Below are 27,043 nucleotides of genomic sequence, written 5' to 3'. Positions count from 1 at the left end.
GTCACATAGAATGCATTTCAATTAACAGGTGTGCCTTCTTAAAAGTTAATTTGTGGAATTTCTTTCATTCTTAATGCTTTTGAGCCAATCACTTGTGTTGTGACAAGGTAGGGGTGATATACAGAAGATAACCCTATTTGGTAAAAGACCAAGTCCATATTATGGCAATAACAGCTCAAATAAGCAAAGAGAAATGACAGTCCATCATTACTTTAAGACATGAAGGTCAGTCAATACGGAACATTTCAAGAACTTTGAAAGTTTCTAGAAGTGCAGTCGCAAAAACCATTAATGGCTATGATGAAACTGGTTCTCATGAGGACCGACACAGGACTGGAAGACCCAGAGTTACCTCTACTGCAGAGAATAAGTTCATTAGAGTTACCAGCCTCAGAAATTGCAGCCAAAATAAATGCTTCACAGAGTTCAAGTAACAGACCCATCTCAACATCAGCTGTTCAGAGGAGACTTGTGTGAATCAGGCCTTCATGGTCGAATTGCTGCAAAGAAACCACTACTAAAGGGCACCAATGAGAATAAGAGACTTGCTTGGGCCAAGAAACACGAGCAATGGACATTAGACCAGTGGAAATTTGTCCTTTGGTCTGGAGTCCAAATTGGAGATTTTTGGTTCCAACCGCCGTGTTTTTGTGAGACGCGGTGTGGGTGAACGGATGATCTCCGCATGTGTATTTCCCACTGTAAAGCATGGAGGAGGAGGTGTTATGGTGTGGGGGTGTTTAGCTGGTGACACTGTCAAATCAAATCAAACTTTATTTGCCATATGCGCCGAATACAAAAAGTGTAGACTTTACCATGACATGCTTACTTACAAGCCCTTAAATAACAATGCAGTTCAAGAAGAAGAAAATATTGACCAAGTAGGCTAAAATAAAAAGTAACACAATAAGAATAACAATAATGAGGCTATATACAGGGTCACCGGTACCGAGTCAGTGTGCAGGGGTACAGGCTAGTTGAGGTAATCTGTACATGTAGGTGGGGGCGAAGTGACTATGCATAGGTAACTAACAAACAGCGAGTAGCAGCAGTGCAGTAGGTGGAGGGGGGGGGGGGGGGGGGGGGGGGGGGGGGGGGGGGGGGGGGGGGGGGGGGGGGGGGGGTCAATGTAAATTGTCCGGTGGCGATTTTTATGAATTGTTCAGCAGTCTAATGGCTTGGGGGTAGAAGCTGTTGAGGAGCCTTTTGGTCCTAGACTTGACGCTCCGGTACCTGTGATTTATTTAGAATTCAAGGGGGGGGGGGGGGGGGGGGGGGGGGGGGTCAATGTAAATGGTCCGGTGGCGATTTTTATGAATTGTTCAGCAGTCTAATGGCTTGGGGGTAGAAGCTGTTGAGGAGCCTTTTGGTCCTAGACTTGACGCTCCGGTACCTGTGATTTATTTAGAATTCAAGGCACACTTAACCAGCATGGCTACCACAGCATTCTGCAGCAATACGCCATCCCATCTGGTTTGGGCTTAGTGGAACGATCATTTATTTTTCAACAGGACAATGACCCAACACACCTCCAGGCTGTGTAAGGGCTATTTTACCAAGAAGGAGAGTGATGGAATGCTGCATCAGACGACCTGGCCTCCACAATCCCCCAACCTCAAACAAATTGAGATTGTTTGGGATGAGTCGGATCGCAGAGTGAAGGAAAAACAGCCAACAAGTGCTCAGCATATGTGGGAACTCCTTCAAGACTGTTGGAAAAGCATTCCAGGTGAAGCTGGTTGAGAGAATGCCAAGAGTGTGAAATGCTGTAATCAAGGCAAAAGGGTGGCTATTTGAAGAATCTCAAATATAAAATATATTTTGATTTGTTTAACACTTTTTTGGTTACTACATGATTCCATATGTGTTATTTCATAGTTTTGATGTCTTCACTATTATTCTGCAATGTAGAAAATAAAAAAATTAAGAAAAACCCTTGAATGCTTAGGTGTTCAAAAACTTTTGACCGGTAGTGTATGCCTCCTCCTCTGTATACCTGCAGACACAGACACAAAAGTGAGCAGTTCAGTCATCCGCACCCAATACAGCTAGCCTTCAAATTATTCTTATAGCATACAGTTGACGTCGGAAATTTACATACACTTAGGTTGATGTCATTAAAACTCGTTTTTCAAACACTCCCCAAATTTCTTGTTAACAAACTATAGTTTTTTGCAAATCGGTTAGGACATCTACTTTGTGCATGACACAAGTAATTGTTCCAACAATTGTTTACAGAAAGATTATTTCACTTATAATTCACTGTATCATAATTCCAGTGGGTCAGAAATTTACATACACTAAATTGACTGTGCCTTTAAACAGCTTGGAAAATTCCAGAAAATGATGTCATGGCTTTAGAAGCTTCTGATAGGCTAATTGACATAATTTGAGTCAATTGGAGGTGTACCTGTGGATGTATTTCAAGGCCTACCTTCAAACTCAGTGCCTCTTTGCTTGAGATCATGGGAAAATCAAAAGAAATCAGCCAAGATCTCAGAAAAAAAATTGTAGACCTCCACAAGTCTGGTACATCCTTGGGAGCAATTTCCAAACGCCTGAGGGTACCACGTTCATCTGTACAAACAATAGTACGCGTGTATAACCACCATGAGACCACGCAGCTGTCATACCGCTCAGGAAGGAGACACGTTCTGTCTCCTAGAGATGAACATACTTTGGTGCGAAAAGTGAAAATCAATCCCAGAACAGCAGCAAAGGACCTTGTAAAGATGCAGGTGGAAACGGGTACAAAAGTATCTATATCCACCGTAAAATGAGTCCTATATCGACATAACCTGAAAGGTCGCTCAGCAAGGAAGAAGCCACTGCTCCAAAACCGCCATAAAATGAACGATGAAAGAAAAATAGAACTGTTTGGCTATAATGACCATCGTTATGTTTGGAGGAAAAAGGGGGGTTTGCAAACCGAAGAACACCATCCCAACTGTGAAGCATGGGGGTGGCAGCATCATGTTGTGGGGGTGCTTTGCTGCTGGAGTGACTTGTGCACTTCACAAATTAGATGGCATCATGAGGCAGGAAGATTATGTGGATATATTGAAGCAACATCTCAAGACATCAGTCAGGAAGTTAATGCTTGGTGGCAAATGGGTCTTCCAAATGGACAATGACCCCAAGCATACTTCCAAAGTTGTGGCAAAATGGCTTAAGGACAACAAAGTCAAGCTATTGGAGTGGCCATCACAAAGCCCTGACCTCAATCCTATAGAAAATTTGTGGGCAGAACTGAAAAAGCGGGTGCGAGCAAGGAGGCCTACAAACCTGACTCAGTTACACCAGCTCTGTCAGGAGGAATGGGACAGAATTCACCCAACTTATTGTGGGAAGCTTGTGGAAGGCTACCCGAAACGTTTGACCCAAGTTAAACCATTTAAAGGCAATGCTACCAAATACTGATTGAGTGTATGTAAACTTCTGACCCACTGGGAATGTGATGAAAGAAAAAAAAGCTGAAATAAATAATTCTCTCTACTATTATTCTGACATTTCACATTCTTAAAATAATGTGGTGATCCTAACTGACCTAAGACAGGGAATTTTTACCAGGATTAAATGTCAGGAATTGTGAAAAACTGAATTTAAATGTAGTTGGCTAAGGTGTATGTAAACTTCCGACTTCAACTGTACGTATTCGTACCTCTGTTGATTGATTTCCTTTGAGTTGTGTCCATTTTCTGTTTTACAAAGATTTGCACAAATATGAAAGATAGATGGTATCATCATGAAATAATATCAATTTAGATCATATAAGGGTCAAACCTTACCTTAAATTGAGGAGATCTTAACATTTTTCAGTTAAGTGCCTGCACCTGCTGTCCTTTCACATTCAAATCCAAGTGTTTCAGTTGGGCAGTTAGGTTCTTGCAAGAACCCCCACCAACTAAGGAGGTTCCTCAATGAACCCCACTTCCTATGGGGTTCTTGGAAGAACCTTTTGGGGGAAATTTTCAGTGTCAAGAACCCGAAGGTTCTTCAAAGAACTTTGAGGATCTTAGAAGAACCCTTGTTGAACACCTACATTTTAGAGTATAGAATGGATTTTATAGCCTGTCTTAGCAATCAGTTGCATCTGGATTGTGAAATGTTTGTGCAAAGGTTGTAGTGGTAGCTTTGTATTAGGGACAGACAACATACAGACTAGAGTGTCCATGTGGTTTTGTGAGGGGCTGGAGCGCGCAAAACATGACGGGGGCCAGAGCGCCATTTTCACCAGTGATTCCCAGGCATGTGATGCGAGAAAGCACCTGTTTCCGTGGAGAAATGACACATTCTTGACTTGCTGATAAAACTCTGGGCTTCTCGCTGATGGTTTTAAGCGTTCTATTTACATCAACAAGCTTCGCGTTACGTAACGTCAAAGGCATTAGCTTATGTTGTGTATAGTAAATTGTCAAAAAGATAATTCAAATGTGTAGTAGAATAAAGGGTCAGACTTTCAACTTTCAACAAACTATCTGTTAATGAGCAACTGCTTGCTACAGTTAGAGTTAGGGTTAGGGTAAGGTTTCAAATAAGGGTAAGGGTTAAGTTTAGGGTTAGGAAAAGGGTTAAGGTTAGGGTTACAGCTAGGGTTAGTAGATAGTTAGTTGAAATGCTACTGATACTGTAGTCTATCCAAATAAAGTGTAACCAGAGTATGATACCCTGGCGGTTGTTTTACATTGCTTTCAGGAATTGGTTCAGGAAACTGCCAAACATTCCTGACTAAATTAGGGTATTTTCCTGTGCACTTGTTATGGCTGTATTTTCAATGATAGACGTTTGAATGAGTTTCTCTTTATAAGGACTTACATAAGGAGTTATTTGACATGAGTGACATTTTTCCATGATATTTTTCTGGCTAAAGTAGCCTAGTAACAAATTGCACATAACAAATCCACTGTTGTCGATAGAGGTTCTGTTTCTCAACGTGATGTCTCTTCTTTGACAGCGGTGCGTGCAGACCGCATGCGTGGGGGCAGGAATAAGTTTGGCCCCATGTACAAGCGGGACAGAGCCATGAAGCAGCAGAAGAAGGCTTTGATCCGTTCCACAGGCTTCAAGCTGGATTCTGCTCCTACACAGCTCTCGCCTGTACAGACTAACTATGGCTTCACCGGCACCCTGCACAGCCTCCCCTCCCTCCCCAAAGGCCTTATGCCCTCCATCCCAGCCTCCATCAACCACACAGACTACGAGGCCAGCCTCTACGGACCCCCCTCCCTGGGGGTGGCCATGCAACCCCATGGGCCCCTGCCCACCCACTACCAGTACACAGCATTCCCCAGCAGGGCCATCAAGTCTGAGTACCCTGACCCCTACACAAGCTCCCCAGAGTCTCTGGTGGGGTACCCCTTACCGGACGGGTACCCCTCCGGTGGCTCCCCGCAGCTTCCCAGCCAGCCCCCCCTCGTGCTGGAACTGCTGCGCTGCGACCCAGATGAGATGCAGGTGCAGATTAAGATCATGGCCTTCTTGCAGCAGGAGCAGAGTGGCCCGGGCAGGCAGGAAAAGCTCAGCACCTTCAGCCTCATGTGTCGCATGGCCGACCAGACTCTGTTCTCCATAGTGGAGTGGGCCAGGAGCTGCATCTTCTTCAAGGAGCTCAAGGTAAGCTCCCAGGCTCCAGTCCACAGGGAAACAATAGGCGAGAGATGCACATTGAGAAATGATCCTTATAATCATAATCGCAGTATCATATCTTATCATTGTAATGATCGTACTTAATAGATAAGTAAAATCAAGAATATTCAAGACAAAATGATAGAGGTAGAGCTTTATCTTTTGGTTACCTGATGTTCCTTCTAAAATGTTGCACACGTACACAGATATTGGCAGTAAAGAATGAAGGCCTGTGTAAAATGATCTATTTATTATGACAGATTGCTGTCATTGTTTCTGTATCTCCTTGTTCCTGGTGGAGGCACTCAAACAGAGCAGCAGTTAAAGAGGTGACACCATAACCCATTCTGTTTCCCTCTGGGTAATGATTTGAGATGCATCACTGTCCAAGCCAGATAGGCCTTGTACTTTAATTCTCTTTGTCAACTGAATGGTGTATTTGAGTTGTGCCATACGGTACAGCACAAGTTATGGCCCCAGTCAAATGTTACTCCCGGCCCCAAAGGAGAAAGACATCAGTACTGTTGCCGGACACTGTGGTGGCTCACCTGGATATGTTACAAAATACTTTTCTATTTAAAAAAAATTAGGAGCGGTTCACCTGCATTGGTATCAGAAGTCTGATGGCACTACGTTGTGATAAGAGCATCTGCTAAATGAAGTAAATATAATTGTAAATGTAAAAATGAAAATTGCAAAGCATGCTGAGAATTATTCTAATGAGCTCCGCCCGACACAATGCCATTAATAATACCCAGTGTGCTTTGCAGTTAATTTTGGGATGTGTATTTTCATATATACATTTATATTTTGATCATTTGGTAGACACTCTTATCCAGAGTGACTTACATATCTCAGTTATAGCAAGTAAAACGTTTCGGTAACATTTACTGAGAATATTGTTGTTGTTTGGGCCAGTTACTTGCAAATTAAATTCTGTACTTTAAAATACAAAATACATGTATTTTAATTAAATTAAATTAAAAGTATTTTGTAGTCTATTTTGACACAGTGATCTTCCTGGTATTTTGTAATTATATTTTGTAATTTTTGCCTATCCATAATGAATGCTGACCATTGTTCTTGTAGCACCAGATCTGAATTGAAGCGTGTAATTAGAAGCAACTTTTTGTCAAGTTATTGTTATTTCTCTCTCAGCCTTATCTTAGTGACAGTGAGTCCACTGTGTGGATTATCTGATGGGCTACACTCCCTGAGTGAGAAAGGAACATGGTACAGTGCCTTCAGAAAGCATTCATACCCCTTAACTTATTTCACACATTGTTGTGTTACAGCCTGAAATCAAAATGGATTTTTTTTTTTTTTTAATCTTCACCATCTACACACAATACCCCATAATGACAAAGTGAAAACATGTTTTAAGACATTTTTGCAAATTTATTGAAAATATAATACAGAAATATCTATTTTACATAAGTATTCACACCCCTGAGCCAATACTTTTTAGAAGCACCTTTGGCAGCGATTATAGCTTTGAGTCGTCTTGGGTGTGTCTGTATCAGCTTTGCACATCTGGATTTGGTGATTTTCTCCCATTTCTCCCATTCTTCCATTCTCAAGCTCTGTTAAGTTAGATGGGGAGTGTCAGTGAACAGCAATCTTCAAGTCTTTCCACAGATTTTCATTGGGATTCAAGCCTGGGCTTTGGTTTGGCCACTCAAGGGCTTAGACATTCTTCTTCTGAAGCCAGTCTAGCGTTATTTTGGCTGTATGCTTTGGGTCATTGTCCTGTTGGAACGTAAATCTTCTCCCCAGTCTAAGGTCGTTTGCACTCTGAAGCAGGTTCTCATCAAGGATTGGCCTGTATTTGGCTCCATTCATTGTTCCCTCTATCCTTACCAGTTTCCCAGTCCCTGCCACTGAAAAGCATCTCCATAGCATGATGCTACCATCACCATGTTTCACGGAAGGGATGGTGTTAAACGGGTGATGAGCTGTCCCTGGTTTTCTCCAGACATAACACTTTGCATTCAGGCCAAATATCTATTTTTATCTCATCAAACCACATAATCTATTGCCTCATGCTCTCAGAGTCTTTCACGTTCCTTTTTAATTAAACTCCAGGCGTGCTGTCATGTGACTTTTTCTCAGGAGTGGCTTCAAGGAACTATGTAGTTCTTTCAGAGCGGTCATTGGGTTCTTGGTCACCTCCCTGACCAAGGTCCTTCTTGCCCGGTTGCTCAGTTTGGTCGGACGGCCAGCTCTAGGCTGTCTGGGTAGTTCCATATTTTTTCAATTTCCCAATGATGGAGACGACTGTGCTCTTGGAAACTTTCGACACTCTAGAAATTGTTTTATACCCTTCATCAGATATATGCCGCATCACAATTCTATAGTATAGTTTCTGCTCTGACATACACTGTCAACTGTGGGACCTTATATATACAGGTGTGTTTATTTTTTAAATAATGTCCAATCGATTGAATTGGCCATAGGTGGACTCCAATCAAGTTGTAGTGACATCTCAAGGATGATCAAAGGAAATTGGATGCACCTGAGGTCAATTTAGAGTGTCATAGCAAAGGGGTTTGAATACTTACGTAAATGATACCCGAGTAGATTCAAAAATACCCAAGACGACTCAAAGCTATAATCGCCGCCAAAGGTGCTTCTACAAAGTATTGACTCAGGGGTGTGAATACTTATGTAAATGAGATACTGTATTTCTGTATTTAATTTACAATAAATTAGCAAAAATGTCTAAAAACATGTTTTCACTTTGTCATTATGGGGTATTGTGTGTAGATGGGTGAGAACAAAATCTATTTAATCCATTTTGAATTCAGGCTGTAGCACTACAATATGTGAAATGAGTCAAGGGGTATGAATACTTTCTGAAGGCACTGTATCTTTGTATAGGCTGTGTCAGAGGGATACACACAGGGGCCCGTGACCCCTCACCTTAGTCTTTCAACTGGGTTATTTTAGGAATGGTAGGCCTATATGCCTCTGAGGACCCATGTTCTGATGTAGTGATCAGTGGTCAGGAGTTACTGCAGTATCATCAGTACTATGGTGTAAGACCTGACTGGGGAGGAGAATTCTGCCCCCGGACTCACAATGGTCTGAGACATAACATCAATGATAGTAATCGGGCTTTTGTTTTGAAATAATATCATATTAAATGGTCATCATATCTGATTTTATAAAATGTTCAGTAATCTCATCTAGCTATGGGATTATGCTTATGGAAAATGTGAGAGCCTGTGTGTATGTGAGTGTATGTGTGTGTGTGTGTGTGTGAAATGTTGTCTGTGTCCTTGTGTGTGCCGAATCCTCCTTGAGAGAAAGTACAGTAGGTTGCTGTGCCCTTCAGCTTCCTTCCCATGACCCCCCCTGATGAATCAAGACGTTTTGTGTTGGTCCTGTAGCTCCAACCGGGAGCAAGATTGGACTTCTCCTCTGGACAGATATATAGTTTCATTCAAGGGGTAGTAATTCTGTCATCCCCGTGCCAGATGAATGTGTGTCCGGGTGCGGGACAACGCTATTAGGGGGCTACAGCAACACTCTGTGTGTCACCAGCTGCAGAGCTGCAGAATTACTGACTGAGGCGTCCTTCGGCTCCCAGAGTAATATGTACTAGCAGTGAGGAGTGTCCAATCACCCCCCCCCCCCCCCCCTCCCCGGCCTCTCCAGCCCCTCACACACCACACACTCCCGTCAGCTTTAATGGGCTGGCTAGGGGGGTGACGGAGGACACAGAGAGGTGAGGAGGTTGGAGAGGTCATCTCTGTGGCTCGTAAATGCAGCGTGATGAGACGCGAGACACTGACACCAGACCCAGACGCTGGAAATATGGCACAAGGACCCTCATCTTCCTCCCTGGGTTTTATAGTCACCCCATTTATCTGTCCACCTAGCTATGTGTGTTTCAGGTGGAACCACACTATCCCATGTGGATGCTAGCTTTTAAGGGGGTTGATGTTAGATTGATGCCTGCTTGAGATTGTAATATCATTGTAGGCTGTTTTATTTGACATTGGGTTTGACATTAGATTGGTTCTCCACTACCACTAAGTTTTGCCATCTGTGTGGAATGAGTTTAAGCTTTGAGGTGACCTGCTGTTTTCTGTCTCTTCTTTGAGGTGGGGGATCAGATGAAGCTTCTTCACAACTGTTGGTCTGAGCTGCTGGTTCTGGACCATGTCTACAGACAAGTGCAGCACGGGAAGGAGAACAGCCTGTTGCTGGTTACTGGCCAGGAGGTAAGCAGCCTCACAGTTCCAATATAAAACAAATACAATGCTCATACATTCATGAATACCAGAAATACATACACAGTCATACACATATGCACATTCATCATGTAGTCATTACAAATATACAACCTCTATGGATAGCAATAAATATTTGTGTAGATAGATTTATTTTGCAATAATGTGTATCTATACGGTGATTACTGTTATTACACTGTTCCAATGTAATTACCACACATTATTTCAGTGACACAACATAAAGTGAGACTACATCCACAAATAGATAGATAGCCTACTACTGTATGTGGAGACCCTGTGAGTGTGAGGAGTGCCTATCCCTGACCAAGTGATGACCCACACAGATGCCTGCTCTTGTTTTTCCACATTTGGTCATGTTTTGGAGATGCAGAACAGAACAGGAAAAAACAACCATCAGCTGACAGGCTTCAGCTTGTCTCTGCAGCTTGTAACTGACGCCTGGGTCTGGGGAAGAGAGGGGAAAGACAGCAATGGAAAGACAGCAATGGAAAACAGGGAATTTTTATCTACAGACTAGGTTTGTGGGAGCAGGAGGAAGGTTTATTTATTCTAGAAGCTACTATGGGAATTGGAGGATTTAACATCCAATATGTTACATAACACATAAATCTCATTCATTTAGAAAGTGGTGAGAAACTACAGCTACGGCCGTGATTGGGAGTCCCATAGGGCGGCGCACAATTGGCCCAGCGTCGTCCGGGTTAGGGTTTGACCGGGGTAGGCCGTCATTGCAAATAAGAATTTGTTCTTAACTGACTTGCCTAGTTAAATAAAGGCTAAATATCTTTCATTTTTAAATACAGCTGACTCACTGTATGGCATCTATGTATCTGTACTGAAGCTGTACTGTAATTCAGTACATTTGTACTGTATGTGGTGTGTTTCCGGCACAATTTAAAGCCTGTATACAGCAAAACATCATGTTGTCCTCCGGTGTTGTGTTGCAGATGGATCTGTCATCCATGGGGTCCCAGGCGGGGGTGACTCTTTCAGGCCTGGTCCAGAGAGGACAGGTGCTGGCTGGGAGGCTGCTGACCCTGCAGGTGGACAGGAGAGAGGTTGCCTGCCTTAAGTTCCTCCTTCTCTTCAATCCCAGTGAGTAGACCACATGGATACATATATCATATATATATATATATAAATATATATATATACACAGTTCCAGTCAAAGGTTTGGACACCCCTACTCATTCCAAGGTTTTTCTTTATTTTTACTAGTTTCTACAATGTAGAATAATAGTGAGCACATCAACAGTATGAAATAACACATATGGAATCATGTAGTAACCTAAAAAGTGTTAAACAAATCAAAATGTATTTTATATTTGAGATTCTTTAAAGTAGCCACCCTTTGCCTTGATAACAGCTTTGTACACTCTTGGCATTCTCTCAACCAGCTTTATGAGGTAGTCACCTGGAATGCATTTCAATTAACAAGTGTGCCTTGTTAAAAGCACATTTTTGGAATTTCTTTCCTAGTAGACAGAACATAGCCCTATTTGGTAATAGACCAAGTCCATATTATGGCAAGAACAGCTCAAATAAGCAAAGAGAAATGACAGTCCATCATTACTTTAAGACATGATGGTCAGTCAATCCGGAAAATTTCAAGAACTTTGAAAGTTTCTTCAAGTGCAGTCGCAAAACCCATCAAGCGCTTTGATGAAACTGGCTTTCATGAGAACCGTCACAGGAAAGGAAGACCCAGAGTCACCTCTGCCGCAGAGGATAAGTTCATTAGAGTTACCAGCCTCAGAAATTGCAGCCAAAATAAATGCTTCACAGAATTCAAGTAACAGACACATCTCATCATCAACTGTTCAGAGGAGACTGCGTGAGTCAGGCCTTCATGGTCTAATTGCTGCAAAGAAACCACTACTAAAGGACACCAATAACAAGAAGAAACTTGCTTGTGTCAAGAAACACGAGCAATGGACATTAGACCGGTGGAAATCTGTCCTTTGGTCTGATGAGTCCAAATGTAAGATTTTTGGTTCCAACCTCTGTGTCTTTGTTAGACGCAGAGTAGGTGAACAGATGATCTCCGCATGTGTGGTTCCCACCGTGAAACATGGAGGAGGAGGTGTGATTGTGTGGGGGTGCTTTGCTGGTGACACTGTCAGTGATTTATTTAGAATTCAAGGCACACTTAACCAGCATGGCTACCACAGCATTCTGCAGCGATACACCATCCCATCTGGTTTGCGCTTAGTGGGACGATCATTTGTTTTTCAACAGGACAATGACCCAACATACCCCCAGGCTGTGTAAGGGCTATTTGACCAACAAGGAGAGTGATGGCGTGCTGCATCAGATGATCTGGCCTCCACAATCACCTGACCTCAACCCAATTGAGATGGTTTGGGATGAGTTGGACCGCAGAGTGAAGGAAAAGCAGCCAACAAGTACTCAGCATGTGTGGGAACTCCTTCAAGACTGTTGGAAAAGCATTCCAGGTGAAGCTGGTTGAGAGAATGTCAAGAGTGTGCAAAGCTGTCCTCAAAGCAAAGGATGGCTACTTGAAGAATCTGTAATATGAAATATATTTTGATTTGTTTTGATGTCTTCACTATTATTCTACAATGTAGAAAATAGTAAAAATAAAGAAAACCCTTGAATGAGTAGGTGTATCCAAACTTCTGACTGCTACTGTATATACACTGTGTACTCTACCATATTAGATTATGAATATTAGTCTTATAATATATATATTATTAATATGCCATTTAGAAGATGCTTTTATCTAACATGACTTACAGTCATGCATGCATACCAGTGACGTGCAGTGAGGTTGGTGGCTTGGTAGGCACTGGCTATTATCAAAGCCAGATTTACTCACAAATAAACCTTGAAGCCCAAGTTCACCATACAACAGATAGCTCTGACAACCAGAGTGACATAGGCTATTAACTGAGATTGACAAACAATTCTCACCAAATGTAAATACCAATGTAGACAAAATACAGAAGCGATAGCCTACGACGGCGACATATTTGATATGATCTGACAAAATGACACTAAGCTCTGCCATAGACCGATGTAGCATCCACAGTTACAACGAATAGGTGGCACTGAAAGACCAATATATGGACACATTTCATCCGCAAACTCCATAGCCTTTCACAATGGATTTACAAATATTATTACACCTACATATATATACACTCAGGGCCAGTTTATTAGGCACACCCCCCGTTCACGAAAATAGTTTGCTCCTACAGACAGTGAGTCATGTGGCAGTGGCTTGCTATATAGAACAGGCAGACAGGTATTGAGACATTCAGTTACTGTTCGACTGAACATTAAATTGGGCAACACAAGTGACCTAATTGACTTTGAGTGTGGTATAATCGTCCGTACCAGGCTCGGCAGTTCCAATATCTCAGAAACGGCCTGGCCTTTTCACACATGACAGTGTGCAGGGTTTCTCGAGAATGGTGCGGCAAAGAAAAAACATCCAGTTAGCGGCAGTCCTGTGGGCGAAAACAGCTCGTTGATGAGAGAAGTCGAAGGAGAATGGCAAGAATCGTGCAAGCTAACAGGCGGGCCACAAACAGGCAAATAACGGCGCAGTACAACAGTGGTGTGCAGAACGGCATCTCGGAACGCACAACTCATCAATCCTTGTCATAGATGGGCTATTGCAGCAGACGACCACACAGGGTTCCACTCCTATCAGCTAAAAACAAGAAGAAGTGGCTCCAGCGGGTACGCGATCACCAACCCTAGACAATTGAGGAGTGGAAAAACATTGCCTGGTCCGACAAATCTCGGTTCCTGTTGTGTCATGATGATGGCAGAGTCAGGATTTGGCGTAAGCAGCATGAGTCCATGACGAAATCCGGACTGGTGTCAACGGTACAGGCTGGGGGCGGTGGAGTGATGGTGTGGCAAATGCCCCAAAGAATTCTGGCTGTTCTGTAGGCAGAAGTGGGGTCTGACCCAGTACTAGATGGGTGTACCTAATAAACTGTAATTAAAAAGTGTAATTAAGTGTAATTAATACGGTTCTAACTAAATGATCATGTCAAGAATCGAAATGACTGAAAAATGCCATTCAGAACGTCAAAAAAGTGTCTCATCAAAACAAAAATGTTGCTTGATAAATCAAATGCATCAAAGGGATGTTGTCCGTAAATCCAAACCATAAACAGCTGGTCTACTTTAGGAAATGAAATACATATTAAAGCAACTAAAGTATAGACAATGGTGAAAATGAGGAAGTAAGCTACAAAGTAAAATCTTTTATAAAGGTACCTGAAAGGACAGCGCCTCGGGGGCTGTCCTATCATGTGATAGTCTACAGGTTAACTCCATGGTGCTGAATGGAGAGCAGCACTATTCTGATGTTCATTCAACAGTAGCCTAACTCGCAAAAAAAATTATTGCATTTAAGTGTACCTTTACTTGTAAATGAAGTACAACAGGGTGAACCTCTTGGTAACAGCATTGTATAAATCTTATTTAATCGTTTGGAGTTTGAAAAGTCTCTCAGTCTCAATTGACATGAGGACCAAGGATGCTGCAGTTGTACTTCCCCAACACTCCCAATACATCATCAGCAAAGGCCGTAGCTCGTTTGTCATGCTTACATCATCAAATCCCCAAAGTCACATAACGCAACATGACAGAGATCTGGGCTTTGTTTGTAACATCTTTGGTCTCATCTACTTCTACCGCTTCAAATGGGCCTGCATTAGGAGGATGTCCTTTCGAATCACATCACTGACTGCTTCAATCAAATCATTCTGCATTCTGTTTGATGTACCCAAAAACACTGTGGAAGTCTCCAGGTGTCTAGCTAACCTTTCATCTTTTTTCAGCAAAGGTATACAATAACGCCACATAGTTGCTACGATTACATGAGCTTGTACTCTAAACACTACCGTGAAATTCGAACTCTTGTTTCCCTCAGTAGCGTGTTGCTCTAATAAGGTCCTTCAAAATGTTTTCCCAGTAATTGATTGCATTTTTTAACATTCATGCTTATAGCCTTCTGCCATGTGCTAATTGCTGCGCTTATGTGAAAAAAATTACCTAATAGGTTATGAACATTTTAAGCTAAATGATAAAAAAAAATGTTATGCATGTGGTTGTATTAATTTAGGATCTATCGCATCCCACAACTGGCACAGAATATGTTTGCCCAGAGTATGTTTGGAATATTTATTTATTGCACAGAAAGACAAGTTGACCAACAGAATAGGTCAACTTTTGTACTATGGGGGATAGTAGATTGACATAGGCTAGTGCTTTTGCTGTTCATAAGGCCTACTCTTGTTGGCTGACTAACAGTAGGCTAAACGTGGACAGTTCTAACATCTTCAATATGCGCCTCGGAATTCGATAAGAGGGACCCGCGCAGTTACGTCCCGAATGTGTCTGTCTTCATTCACTTGTAGCCTACTTCTTTGCTAAAATGCCTGTGAGAAAGGACACGATTACGTGACGGCATTGGCTACATCTGAGAGAGCAATGTGCGTGAGAGGTGCTTCGGAGCACCGCAGCCGGGAGAAGGGGATTATGGGCGGGCCGTAGGGGGCCTGGCCCGCCGTACTGCACCTTCTTGCCCGTCCAAATACAATACTGAAATATACACTACCGTTCAAAAGTTTGGGGTCACTTAGAAATGTCCTTGATTATTTAATAGAAAAGCATTTTTTTTGTCAATTAAAATAACATCAAATTGATCAGAAATACAGTGTAGACATTGTTAATGTTGTAAATGACTATTGTTGCTGGAAACTGCAGATGTTTTATGGAATATCTACATAGGTGTACAGAGGCCCATTAACAGCAACCACCACTTCTGTGTTCCAATGGCATGTTCTGTTAGCTAATCCAAGTTGATCATTTTAAAAGGCTAATTGATCATTAGAAAAACCTTTTATAATTATGTTAGCACAGCAGAAAAATTTTGTCCTGGTTAAAGAAGCAATAAAACGGGCCTTCTTTAGACTAGCTGAGTATCTGGAGCATCAGCATTTGTGGGTTCGATTACAGGCTCAAAAATGGACAGAAACAAAGAACTTTCTCCTGAAACTCGTCAGTCTATTCTTGTTCTGAGAAATGAAGGCTATTCCATGCGAGAAATTGCCAAGAAACTGAAGATCTCATACAATGCTGTGTACTACTCCCTTCACAGAACAGCGCAAACTGGCTCTAACCAGAATAGAAAGAGGAGTGGGAGGCCCCAGTGCACAATTGAGCAAGAGGACAAGTACATTAGAGTGTCTAGTATGAGAAACAGACACCTCACAAGCCCTCAACTGGCAGCTTTATTAAATAGTACCCGCAAACCACCAGTCTCAACGTCAACAGTGAAGAGGCGACTCCGGGATGCTGGCCTTCTAAGCAGAGTTGCAAAGAAAAAGCCATATCTCAGACTGGCCAATAAAAATAAAAGATTAAGATGGGCAAAATAACACAGACACCGGACAGAGGAAGATTGGAAAAAAGTGTTATGGACAGACGAATCTAAGTTTGAGGTGTTCGGATCACAAAGAAGAACATTCGTGAGACGCAGAAAAAACGAAAAGATGCTGGAGGAGTGCTTGATGCCATCTGTCAAGCATGGTGGAGGCAATGTGATTGTCTGGGGGTGCTTTGGTGGTGGTAAAGTGGGAGATTTATACAGGGTAAACGGGATCTTGAAGAGGAAGGCTATGACTCCATTTTGCAACATCATGCCATACCCTGTGGATGGAGCTTAATTGGAGCCCATTTCCTCCTACAACAGGACAATGACCCAAAGCACAGCTCCACACTATGCAAGAACTATTTAGGGAAGAAGCAGTCAGCTGGTATACTGTCTATAATGGAGTGGCCATCAACCCTATTGAGCTGTTGTGGGAGCAGCTTGACCGTTTGGTACGTGAGAAATGCCCATCAAGCCAATCCAATTTGTGGGAGGTGCTTCAGGAAGCATGGGGTGAAATCTCTTCAGATTATCTCAACAAATTGACAACTAGAATGCCAAAGGTGTGCAAGGCTGTAATTGCTGTAAATTGAGGATTCTTTGACGAATGCAAAGTATGAAGGACACAATTATTATTTCAATTAAAAATAATTATTTATAACCTTGTCAATATCTTGACTATATTTCCTATTCCTTTTCCTAAATATAATTTCATGTATGTTTTCATGGAAAACAAAGACATTTCTAAGTGATCCCAAACTTTTGAATGGTAGTGTATATCATTTATTTCACCGAGACGCGCACCGACAAAAAGGCGCATCAATCTCAGATAAAGCATCCGTGCGAGCAAAACAGCCAACCCCTGTTTTCGCAAGTGTATAGTCTATGCATCTGATGCTGTCTGGACAAAAATAGTATTGCATGCCATATTATTTCTGGCCAGACAGCGTCAGATACATGTGCTACAGATAGCAAGACAGAGGGGCATGTAAAATATGTGTGAAGGTAATGTGTCTTGAGTATAATTTAAAATGTTTATACAAGAAGAAGGGGTGGGGTGTGTGGCGAAGATATGCCATGTCTCTCCCCAAAATACATGCACTCAGCTCTCCGGAATGTGTTTAGCTGTCTCCCGCCAATTCTTGCGCATAATTGTTTCATTGTGTGAATTGTTGCATATATTACATATGTCACCGGTAGACCTAGTAAATGTACAGTTAAAACCTGTAATTTGGGTACATTAATTTATGTTAATGAATGTATCAGTTACAGTAATTTACTGTTCTCAATCTCGGAGTGGAAACGTTTGCAGAGTTCATAACCTGCTACACTTGTGAGAAACATTATCACAGTGCTATGTCATTTATCACAGTGCTACACTCTAAAGAGAAAAGGTTCCTTGAGTATCCTTTAGGGGTTCTTCAAATTGAAACTGTGCGGGAACCCCTATAAATTATTCAAAGAACCCCTTTTAATGGATCCTCGAAGATCCTTTTGAACTACCCCCGCCCCCACATTATTATTATTATTAATAATACGCATAACAATAACACAATATTTTAGTTCTCAGTGTTTAGTATGACTTTAGTGGCAAAGCAGAATAAAAAAAAAAAAAATATGACGTAAACTCCGAGCAGAGCCCCAAGTCAAATTGGTATTTCCTCTGGCGTGTTGATGTTAATGTATTGATGTTCTCTGTATCTATTGTCAGACTGATTTTGCAGTGAATGGTGATCAAACAGGTTTCCTGTTATGTTCATCAGAGTTGTAGGAAGGGTGAAGTCTGTGAATCCAAAAAATAGTAATTATACAGATGATTAACAAAACGTGTACAGGACAGAATTCATACCTTGGTTTATACCTTGGTTAATACCTTGGTTAATGTGAATGAAAAAAAAACTGTTTTGATAATGGTTTTAATACACATACCTTGTCGATAATGTAGAGGCCTATGGGATATTCATTGAAGAGGTAAGGGAGGAGGATGGTACATGTGATCAGCATAACATACCAATACCAATTGACATATCTTTGTATGCCTCCTCCTCTGTATACCTGCAGACACAGACACAAAAGTGAGCAGTTCAGTTATCTGCACCCAATACAGCTAGCCCAACATTCATATAGCCAAGCATCACACAGAACACATCCACAGCCAAACTCATTCCATAAACCAGTCTAAATAACAGGTTGCGCTGACAAAAAACAAAACATAAGTGAGCAACCTAACAGCTAGACTAGTTTACAATCCTCAATGTACTTGTTACAGTGTACAGTATACAAGACCTGGAGCACATTACTTGACAAGTCGTTTACTGTTTTTGACAAATCACAAAGCAAATAAAATGTTTTCACCTCACAGATCATAACACCAAATACAAGCCTACTGCCTAGCCTAACCGTAGCGAGACACGCTAAACAGGGATAAAAACATTTTAGTGGGGCTTGTGGGTGGGTTCATTTAATTTGTGTTTTTTTTTCAAGTCCATGGGGTGTAGAAATGGGGGAAGGTATCGTGGGGGGATATGATGCAGGAAATATTACTTTGATGGGGGATTTATCAATAAATGCTGGGCAAACACAAGAGCAGTTTATACGCTAAATAAAAATAAAACCCCTGGAAAGGGGGGTCTGAGCTGGCAACCCTGAGGTACCAAAGTTACAATCTGATGCAGAGTTCAAAACAACTGGGGAATCTCATACTTCCGACTTCAGTGCGTTCAAGTGTAACGGATGTGAAATGGCTAGCTAGTTAGCGGGTACGCGCTACTAGCGTTTCAATCAGTTACGTCACTTGCTCTGAAACCTACAAGTAGTGTTGCCCCTTGCTCTGCAAGAGCCGTGGCCTTTGTGGAGCGATGGGTAACGATGCTTCGTGGGCGACCGTTGTTGATGTGTGCAGAAGGTCCCTGGTTCGCGCCCGTGTCGGGGCGAGGGGACGGTTTAAAGATATACTGTTACACAAGACAACTAGGAACTCAGGAAAAAATTAGCTCTGACTGGGAAAAATCACTTTGACCGGTCATCCAACTCGGAATTCCAACTTGGGAACGCTTTCTAGAGCTCCGACTTTCTGACCTGAAGGTCATTGACGTCATGATTTTACCTAGTATTCACAGTTGTCTTGAAAGCACCATAAGTCAGTTGAGTGGTCTATCCCTTGTTATAACATCTTTGGTCTGACAGACGCTTACATGACAACCAGAATGCATTGTATGATGTCAACAAACATGGCACCGCACATAGCTGGCAAATAGCTTAGCATTAGCTCATCATCATCAGTACAACATTCAAAAAAGTATTATACACACATCATATGTGTCCATTACAATCTATGCAAGAATCGTAATGCATGATTTGTGACCAGTACTTGAAAATGTGTTAATAAAACAGTAAATACATTATGATCCATACATACATATGGTGTGCTACAGCAGAAATGACAACATGATATACAGAAAATAAGCAACTTACTTTGATAGGATCGCACACATTTCCAAAGTCCCATTTGTAAGGAAAACAACTATGAAGGCAATGCGGGCGCCAGCCAGAAAATGTGCTAGGAGAAAATGTTTGTGCAAGGCCTGTTCTGATTAGAGATGCTCAATGTCTTCATACTTGATCTTGGGAAACACTAGAGAAGTGATTGGGCTCTTGTTGAAGAGAGAAGTTTGTCCGCTCAGTAAAGCCTCAAACATAAATGGTGCGCAACAGTGAAATGAGTTACTTTTTATGCGAATTAACGAGGAGGCGGAACACATCTCAATTCAAACTATTGTTATAAAAATAAACTTGTTTGAAAATTATTTGAAATTGACAAGTTGAAACATAGCCTATATATAATTAGCAGGCAGCATGCCTTGGTTTGAGGGCAGCATGGGTAACTGTCCTGTTGTGTAACAATCACATTTTGGAACAGTGACAGCATTCTGACATCACCTGCATGAAAAAACTCAGGCAGGGGCGACGGTTAGAGATATTTGGAACTCGTGTGATAAGGTTAAATTGAGGAGATCTTTACATTTTTCAGTTAAGTGCCTGCACCTGTTGTCCTTTCAAATTCAAAACGAAATGTTTCAGTTGGGCAGCTAATGAGGCTGCTCGATGAACCCCACCTCCTATGGGGTTCTTGGAAGAACATTTGGGGAAAATTTTCAGTGTCAAGAACCCTAAGGTTCTTCGAAGAACTTTGAGGATCTTAGAAGAACCCTTGTTGAACCCCTAATTTTTAGAGTGCTACGTCATACCAGCCGGATTTCTGCCTGCTTGAACGCCAATAACTCAGATACACATGGAAACATGAAATGACCCAAGGAATCGATGGAACATCACTCATAGATGCACAAAAAAAATATTACATCCAAAATGGGTGAAACTGTCCTTTAACTCATCACTTCCACCATTAATAAAGTGAGCTTCTCCCTCATTTTTTCTTCACCTCACACAGTAAGTCAACGAAGTCTGTTTTTTAACATCCATTGAGAATGATAATAGTTCCTCACAGTATTTGAAAAATCTTTCCAACACTCTCCTGGCCTCGATAATTACCAACCCTGGATGTGAAAGAGCAAAATATTGTGATCTGATGATCCCGTATCCAGTGGAAACGTCATAAAAAAACAGCTGTTTGTCCCGAGCTCACTGGTGCAGGAAAGTCTGAGGGCCCAAAATAGGCTAGTTGATACAATGTTGCAAGTTTGCTAGTGACAGCTTTGGGCTTGACCCAGTTGAATGATTTGATACGTTGCACTTCACTAGCATAGCTAAAGTCAAGACAGATAGAAAGGGAGGCAGACAGAGTAGATAGATTAATGCGATTGAAAGAACGTGAACTTTCATCAGGGTATTTTCTACTGTTTATTTGTCGGCTTAGGCCTATGTATTTGATGATGGAAGTTATAGGCCTACTGCTGCATTGACCTATACGCTATCTCTTAGTTACATGCAGCCATTTTTCCCCCCGCCATTGGATCACAATGTGTTTCAATGTGTCAATATAGCAGAGGCTGGTGCTCTCGCACTAGTTACATTTTTGTCATTTTAATTAAGATTTTTATGATTAATCAAGTGACAATGATTTTGAGAAATGAGAACATTATTATTGAAATGAAACTGTTCCACGAAAAATAATCATAACTGGCATGCAGATCGATAGAAATGGTAGGATAAATTGTAAACTTAAAAACCTACAGGCCGCCGATGGTCTTTAGTATAACACCCATTAAAAAAAAACAATATCGTGCCCCCCTATGGAAATCTGCCTGCCCTGGCATACCCCGATGCCTTTCCTGAGGTTTTAAGGCAGTTTTAGCATTTATTTTTTTTGCACATAAAAAAACATGAAATAATAAAACATAATGACAGTTTTATCTCATTTTATTTTCTATTTGTCTTTTCATAACAGCTTTTTAAATTAGATTATCACAGTGTAAGCACTGCCTACACTGCCTACCCTGACTGCACGACATACAGCTCATGTATAGCTCATTACAGCTAGTCCAAGAATGGAATAGATTTGTGATAGACCACATAACAGGACTTTTTTTTCTCATCCTTGAAAATGATTATAGCCTTTCAACTTCTGAATTCGATTAGGTTTGAAGTACTTCTACACACTTTTTTGTAATGTTGCTGTGGTTTGGGCAAATAACTTTTTCAAAAGCTTTGTTGGAAATAGGTTTTAGTTGACAAGATGGTTCGGATCTATTCAACCCACACTGTCCCATTTATTTTGAAAGGCAGTAGTGACATTTTAAATGGAAATGTCACAGCCATTGATATATTTTTCCAGAAGGATCCAACTGTTGTCTGAACCAAGCCTTTATTCTCAGGTAAATTCACTTAATTAAATGCAGGGCCTTGTCAAAAGGCAACATTAACAAAGAAGACAACTCTACCCATTATTCCTTAATAGCACTCAATGGAATAATAATGGATGGGCCTATCATTGGATAGTCTGACTGATATTCATGCAGTGCCTTCTGCATATGTTGTGTGTATAGACAGCAGTTGCCCAGATTCCCTTAAGCGACTGCTATTTAGAGCCAGCGAGCTGGGAACAAAAGGCTTTAGAATAATGAGGGCACTCGTCACAGGCAAAATATATTACCATCTCCGTTGAATGTTTCATTCTCTTGCTCCCTCTCCCTCGTCTTTCAATCAATGAGTCAGGTTTACCAGGGCAATTTAGTTGCCCTTAAGCGTTTTGAAAAGATTATTCAAAATATTGAATTACTATATGAATACCTCTCCTGGCAAGACTCAGCTGATGCTGAATAGAAGTCCATTTGATGGTCTAGCTATTGTCTCACACACACACACACACACACACACACACACACACACACACACACACACACACACACACACACACACACACACACACACACACACACACACACACACACACACACACACACACACACACACACACACAACACTGCTTGCCCACATCTCAACAAGATGCTGATGCTAAGATTTAACACTGGGATTTGAGGAACAGTTTAAAATAAATGTATCTGTCACGTTCTGACCTTAGTTCCTTTTTTATGTCTTTATTTTAGTTTGGTCAGAGCGTGAGTTGGGGTGGGCATTCTAAGTTGTTTTTCTATGTTTTGTTCTGTTGTTCTATTTCTATGTGTTTGGCCTAGTATGGTTCTCAATCAGAGGCAGGTGTCAGTCGTTGTCTCTGATTGGGAGCCATATTTAGGTAGCCTGTTTTCCTTTGTGTTTGGTGGGTGGTTGTTTCCTGTGTCTGTACCATACGGGACTGTTTCGATTTTCGTTTGTTCATTCACTTGTTATTTTGTATTTTTGTAGTGTTCAGTTTGATATATTAAAATGGACACTTACCACGCTGCACATTGGTCCGATATCTCTTACTCCTCGTCAGAAGAAGAGGAAAGTCGTTACAGTATCAATATTCTCCCATTTATGTGATCATCTAGAGCAGTGGTTCGCAAACTTTTTATAGTCCGGTACCCCTTCAAATATTCAGAAATCTGGCAGTGGCTACTGATTAAATTCAATTTTCACAGAACCACTTGTTGCAATTTCGATGAGGCTCTCTTGCTCAGATATCGGTAAGTGGACTGGAGGCAGGGCATGAAAGGGCTAACGAATCCAGTTATTTGTGTAGTCCATTTCGGGAAAGTACCTGCGTAATTGCGCACCCAACTCACTCAGGTGCTTCGCTATATAACATTTGACATTGTCCGTAAGCTTGAGTTCATTTGCATACAAAAAAATCATACAATGATGGAAAGACCTGTGTGTTGTCCTTGTTAATGCAGACAGAAAAGAGCTCCAACTTCTTATTCATAGCCTCAATTTTGTCCCGCACATTGAATATAGTTGCAGAGAGTCCCTGTAATCCAAGATTCAGATCATTCAGGCGAGAAAAAACATCACCCAGAAAGGCCAGTCGTGTGAGAATCTCGTCATCATGCAAGTGGTCAGGCAAGTGAAAATGATGGTCAGTAAAGAAAACTTTAAGCTCGTCTCTCAATTCAAAGAAATGTGTCAATACATTGCCCCTTGATAACCAGCGCACTTCTGTATGTTGTAAAAGTGTTACATGGTCGCTGCCCATATAATTGCATAATACAGAAAATACACGAGAGTTCAGGGGCCTTGCTTTAACAAAGTTAACCATTTTCACTGTAGTGTCCAAAACATCTTTCAAGCTGTCAGGCATTCCCTTGGCAGCTAGAGCCTCTCGGTGGATGCTACAGTGTACCAAATTGGCGTCGGGAGCAATTGCTTGCACGTGCGTTACCACTCCACTATTTCTCCCTGTCATGGCTTTTGCGCCATCAGTACAGATACCAACACATCTTGACCACCAAAGTACATTTGATGTCACAAAGCTGTCCAGTACTTTAAAAATATCCTCTCCTGTTATCCTGTTTTCCAGTGGTTTGCATAAGAGGATGTCTTCCTTAATTGACCCCCCATAAACGTAATGGACAAATACCAGGAGCTGTGCCAGGCCCGCCACATCTGTTGACTCATCCAGCTGTAGCGCATATAATTCACTGGCTTGTATGCGAAGCAGACATTGTTTCAAAACATCTCCTGCCATGTCACTGATGCGTCGTGAAACAGTGTTATTTGATGAAGGCATTGTCTGTATAGTTATTTTGGCCTTTCCCCCCAGCATTGTCCCAGCCATATCCACGGCAGCAGGAAGAATTAAGTCCTCCACAATAGTATGGGGCTTGCCTGTCCTAGCCACTTGGTCGCTCACCATATAAGACGCTTAAAGCCCCTTCTTATTCATGGTATCTGTTGCTTTTACACATTTCTTACTACTCGAAAGTTGTCTTTATTCTCGCTCAAAAAACTCACGTAGCTTATTTTTCAAATTGTCATGTTTCATTTTTAAATGTCTGCGCAAGAGTGAAGGTTTCCCGCGAGAGAGTAACGGTTAATGTGATTGCATGTTAATTATTTGACTAGGCTAAATGTATTTGACGTTTCGCTGAACACTAGATGGTTTAATTTTATTTTTGGCAGTGAAACGAGGCTACTCAGGCGAGAAAATAACCTCACCCAAATGTATAGCCTCATTTGAAAATATAAATGTACTGTTTGAAAACGTGAAAAAAAAAATGGGAATCACATTTTTTTGGCGTATCCCCGATGGTATTGCACATACCCCAGTTTGGGAATACCTGATCTAGAGAGTAATTGAATCCCCCTAAAGCTCTTTCCTATGTCCCTGTCCAGATGTAAAGCTGTTGGAGAATCAAGTGTTTGTGGAGAGTGTTCAGGAGCAGGTGAATGGGGCTCTGCTGGAATACACTCTGTGCACCTACCCCCTGTACCTGGACAAGTTCAGCCAGCTGGTGATGCGTCTGCCGGAGCTGCGAGCCCTCAGCACCCAGGCAGAGGACTACCTGTGCTACAAACACCTGAGTGGGGAGGTGCCCTGCAACAACCTGCTCATCGAGATGCTGCATGCCAAGAGGGCCTGTGTATGATCACCATGCTACCATCACTATACACCAACAGACTGTCTGTGGGACTGACGCTGTGGAAGCCAGACAGGGTTTACGATTACAGCCCAGAGAGAATGATGTGTGTGTGTGCATGCTTGTGTGCGTGAGCAGCCCCTCTGTCCCAGGTGTGTAAACAGAATTTGGACTTGTGTTTTTGGCAGTTCTTTAAATGTACATAGATAACATTTACAAAGGAAGCTTTGTTATGATACTGTGCGTAAATGTAACTTTTACCTTTTGTTGAATTCAGTAGAGTGAAATGTTATATCAGAGCTAGTGAAGATATTTCAGATTTTTCAGATGAAAGAGGCACTATAACACACGTCATTCAGACTTGTCCTAGCCTTTCAAATATAGTGTAAACACTACATTTATTTGAGCACTTGTTCCTTTGTAAATTGTCACCAACTTTACCACAAAAAATTGTTGTGTGAAAAATAAGTTATGTTCAATATATTTTTTTCTTTCTATTAGATATTGATATTCTAATATATTATCTACACGTGTTTACAAGAATCACATAAGCACTCATATTCAGTTTAAGCCTAGAGTCGATGTCTTTGCTCCCACGGAAATTGAATTAGCATAATACAAAAATCGACATAAATACCTGTCAGTTTAAGCTAGAGATATATTTTTGTTGTTTCATTTGATGCGTCTCAATCCATCGCATCCCCCGATGTCGAACTGCTGCATCTGCGGTGAAAGGTGACAGAGCTAGAGCGGTGTTTGTCAGACCACGAGACATCCCGAAAATCAGTCTTCTCACAAAATCACCTCTATGAAAAGATGAGACTATCACAAACACAAACATGTCGGTCTGCTCTAGGACACCCACAGGCCTCACAAGACATGTCTGAAGGTCCCCCGGTACCAGTTGAAAAAATGTATGGAAGTACAGTATATATGGAGACTATTTAGTGGCAAAAATAATGGGTTAAATACATGTAAAAAAATATATAATAATAATTCCTGATCTTTCTTATATCTCTCAGATGTAGGACAGACACTACAGAACAAACGTTTTTTTTTTTTTGTGGGAGACTATCTGTTGTTCCATGTAGTAAATCTGTTATTCAATGCTTTTAAGGCCAAAAATAGCAGTAAGGCCAAAAATAATTTTTCATCAAATAATTTTTACATATTTTTTTGGTGGATACTTCAAGGGGTCTTAAACTTCAAAATCAAATAGCGAAATTATCCTTGTTATGACCTTTTTAAAACAATTCCATATAGCTTAGTAGAACCCCCCGGGTGGGTTAACTTCTAGTTCCTCCCAAACCCGGATCCGGGAGCACCCCCACCAGTAAAAAAGCTGACTAGCATAGCCTAGCATAGCGTCACAAGTAAATACTAGCATCTAAATATCATTAAATCACAAGTCCAAGACACCAGATGAAAGATACACTTCTTGTGAATCCAGCCACCATTTCTGATTTTTAAAATGTTTTACAGGGAAGACACAATATGTAAATCTATTAGCTAACCACGTTAGCAAAAGACACAATTTTTCTTACTCCACCATTTTTTCACTCCATCAGTAGCTATCACCAATTCGACCAAATAAAGATATAAATAGCCACTAACCAAGAAAAAACTTCATCAGATGACAGTCTGATAACATATTTATTGTATAGCATATGTTTTGTTAGAAAAATGTGCATATTTCAGGTATAAATCATAGTTTACCATTGCAGCCACCATCACAAATCTCCCCAAAGCGACTAGAATAACTACAG

The 27,043-nt window shown here is 41.4% G+C and overlaps 1 protein-coding gene across 2 annotated transcripts in view; it reads left to right on the top strand.

Moving 5' to 3' along the window:
* Positions 1-25,286, top strand: part of LOC120062707 (nuclear receptor subfamily 5 group A member 2-like) — a 30,424-nt gene extending 5,138 nt beyond the window's left edge. For both annotated transcript variants that reach the window (XM_039012768.1, XM_039012767.1), the window contains exons 4-7: positions 4,955-5,613; positions 9,735-9,854; positions 10,832-10,979; positions 25,033-25,286. In XM_039012768.1, the coding sequence (XP_038868696.1) occupies positions 4,955-5,613; positions 9,735-9,854; positions 10,832-10,979; positions 25,033-25,286 (1,181 nt within the window). The remainder of the gene's footprint in view (positions 1-4,954; positions 5,614-9,734; positions 9,855-10,831; positions 10,980-25,032) is intronic.
* The last annotated feature ends 1,757 nt before the right edge of the window (positions 25,287-27,043 follow it).

The sequence above is a fragment of the Salvelinus namaycush genome, chromosome 18, assembly GCF_016432855.1.
Source record: "Salvelinus namaycush isolate Seneca chromosome 18, SaNama_1.0, whole genome shotgun sequence".
In the NCBI taxonomy this organism is placed as follows: Eukaryota; Metazoa; Chordata; class Actinopteri; order Salmoniformes; family Salmonidae; genus Salvelinus; species Salvelinus namaycush.
The sequence above is the reverse complement of the archived record's forward strand: the minus strand, read 5'-3'. Positions and strand labels throughout refer to the sequence as shown.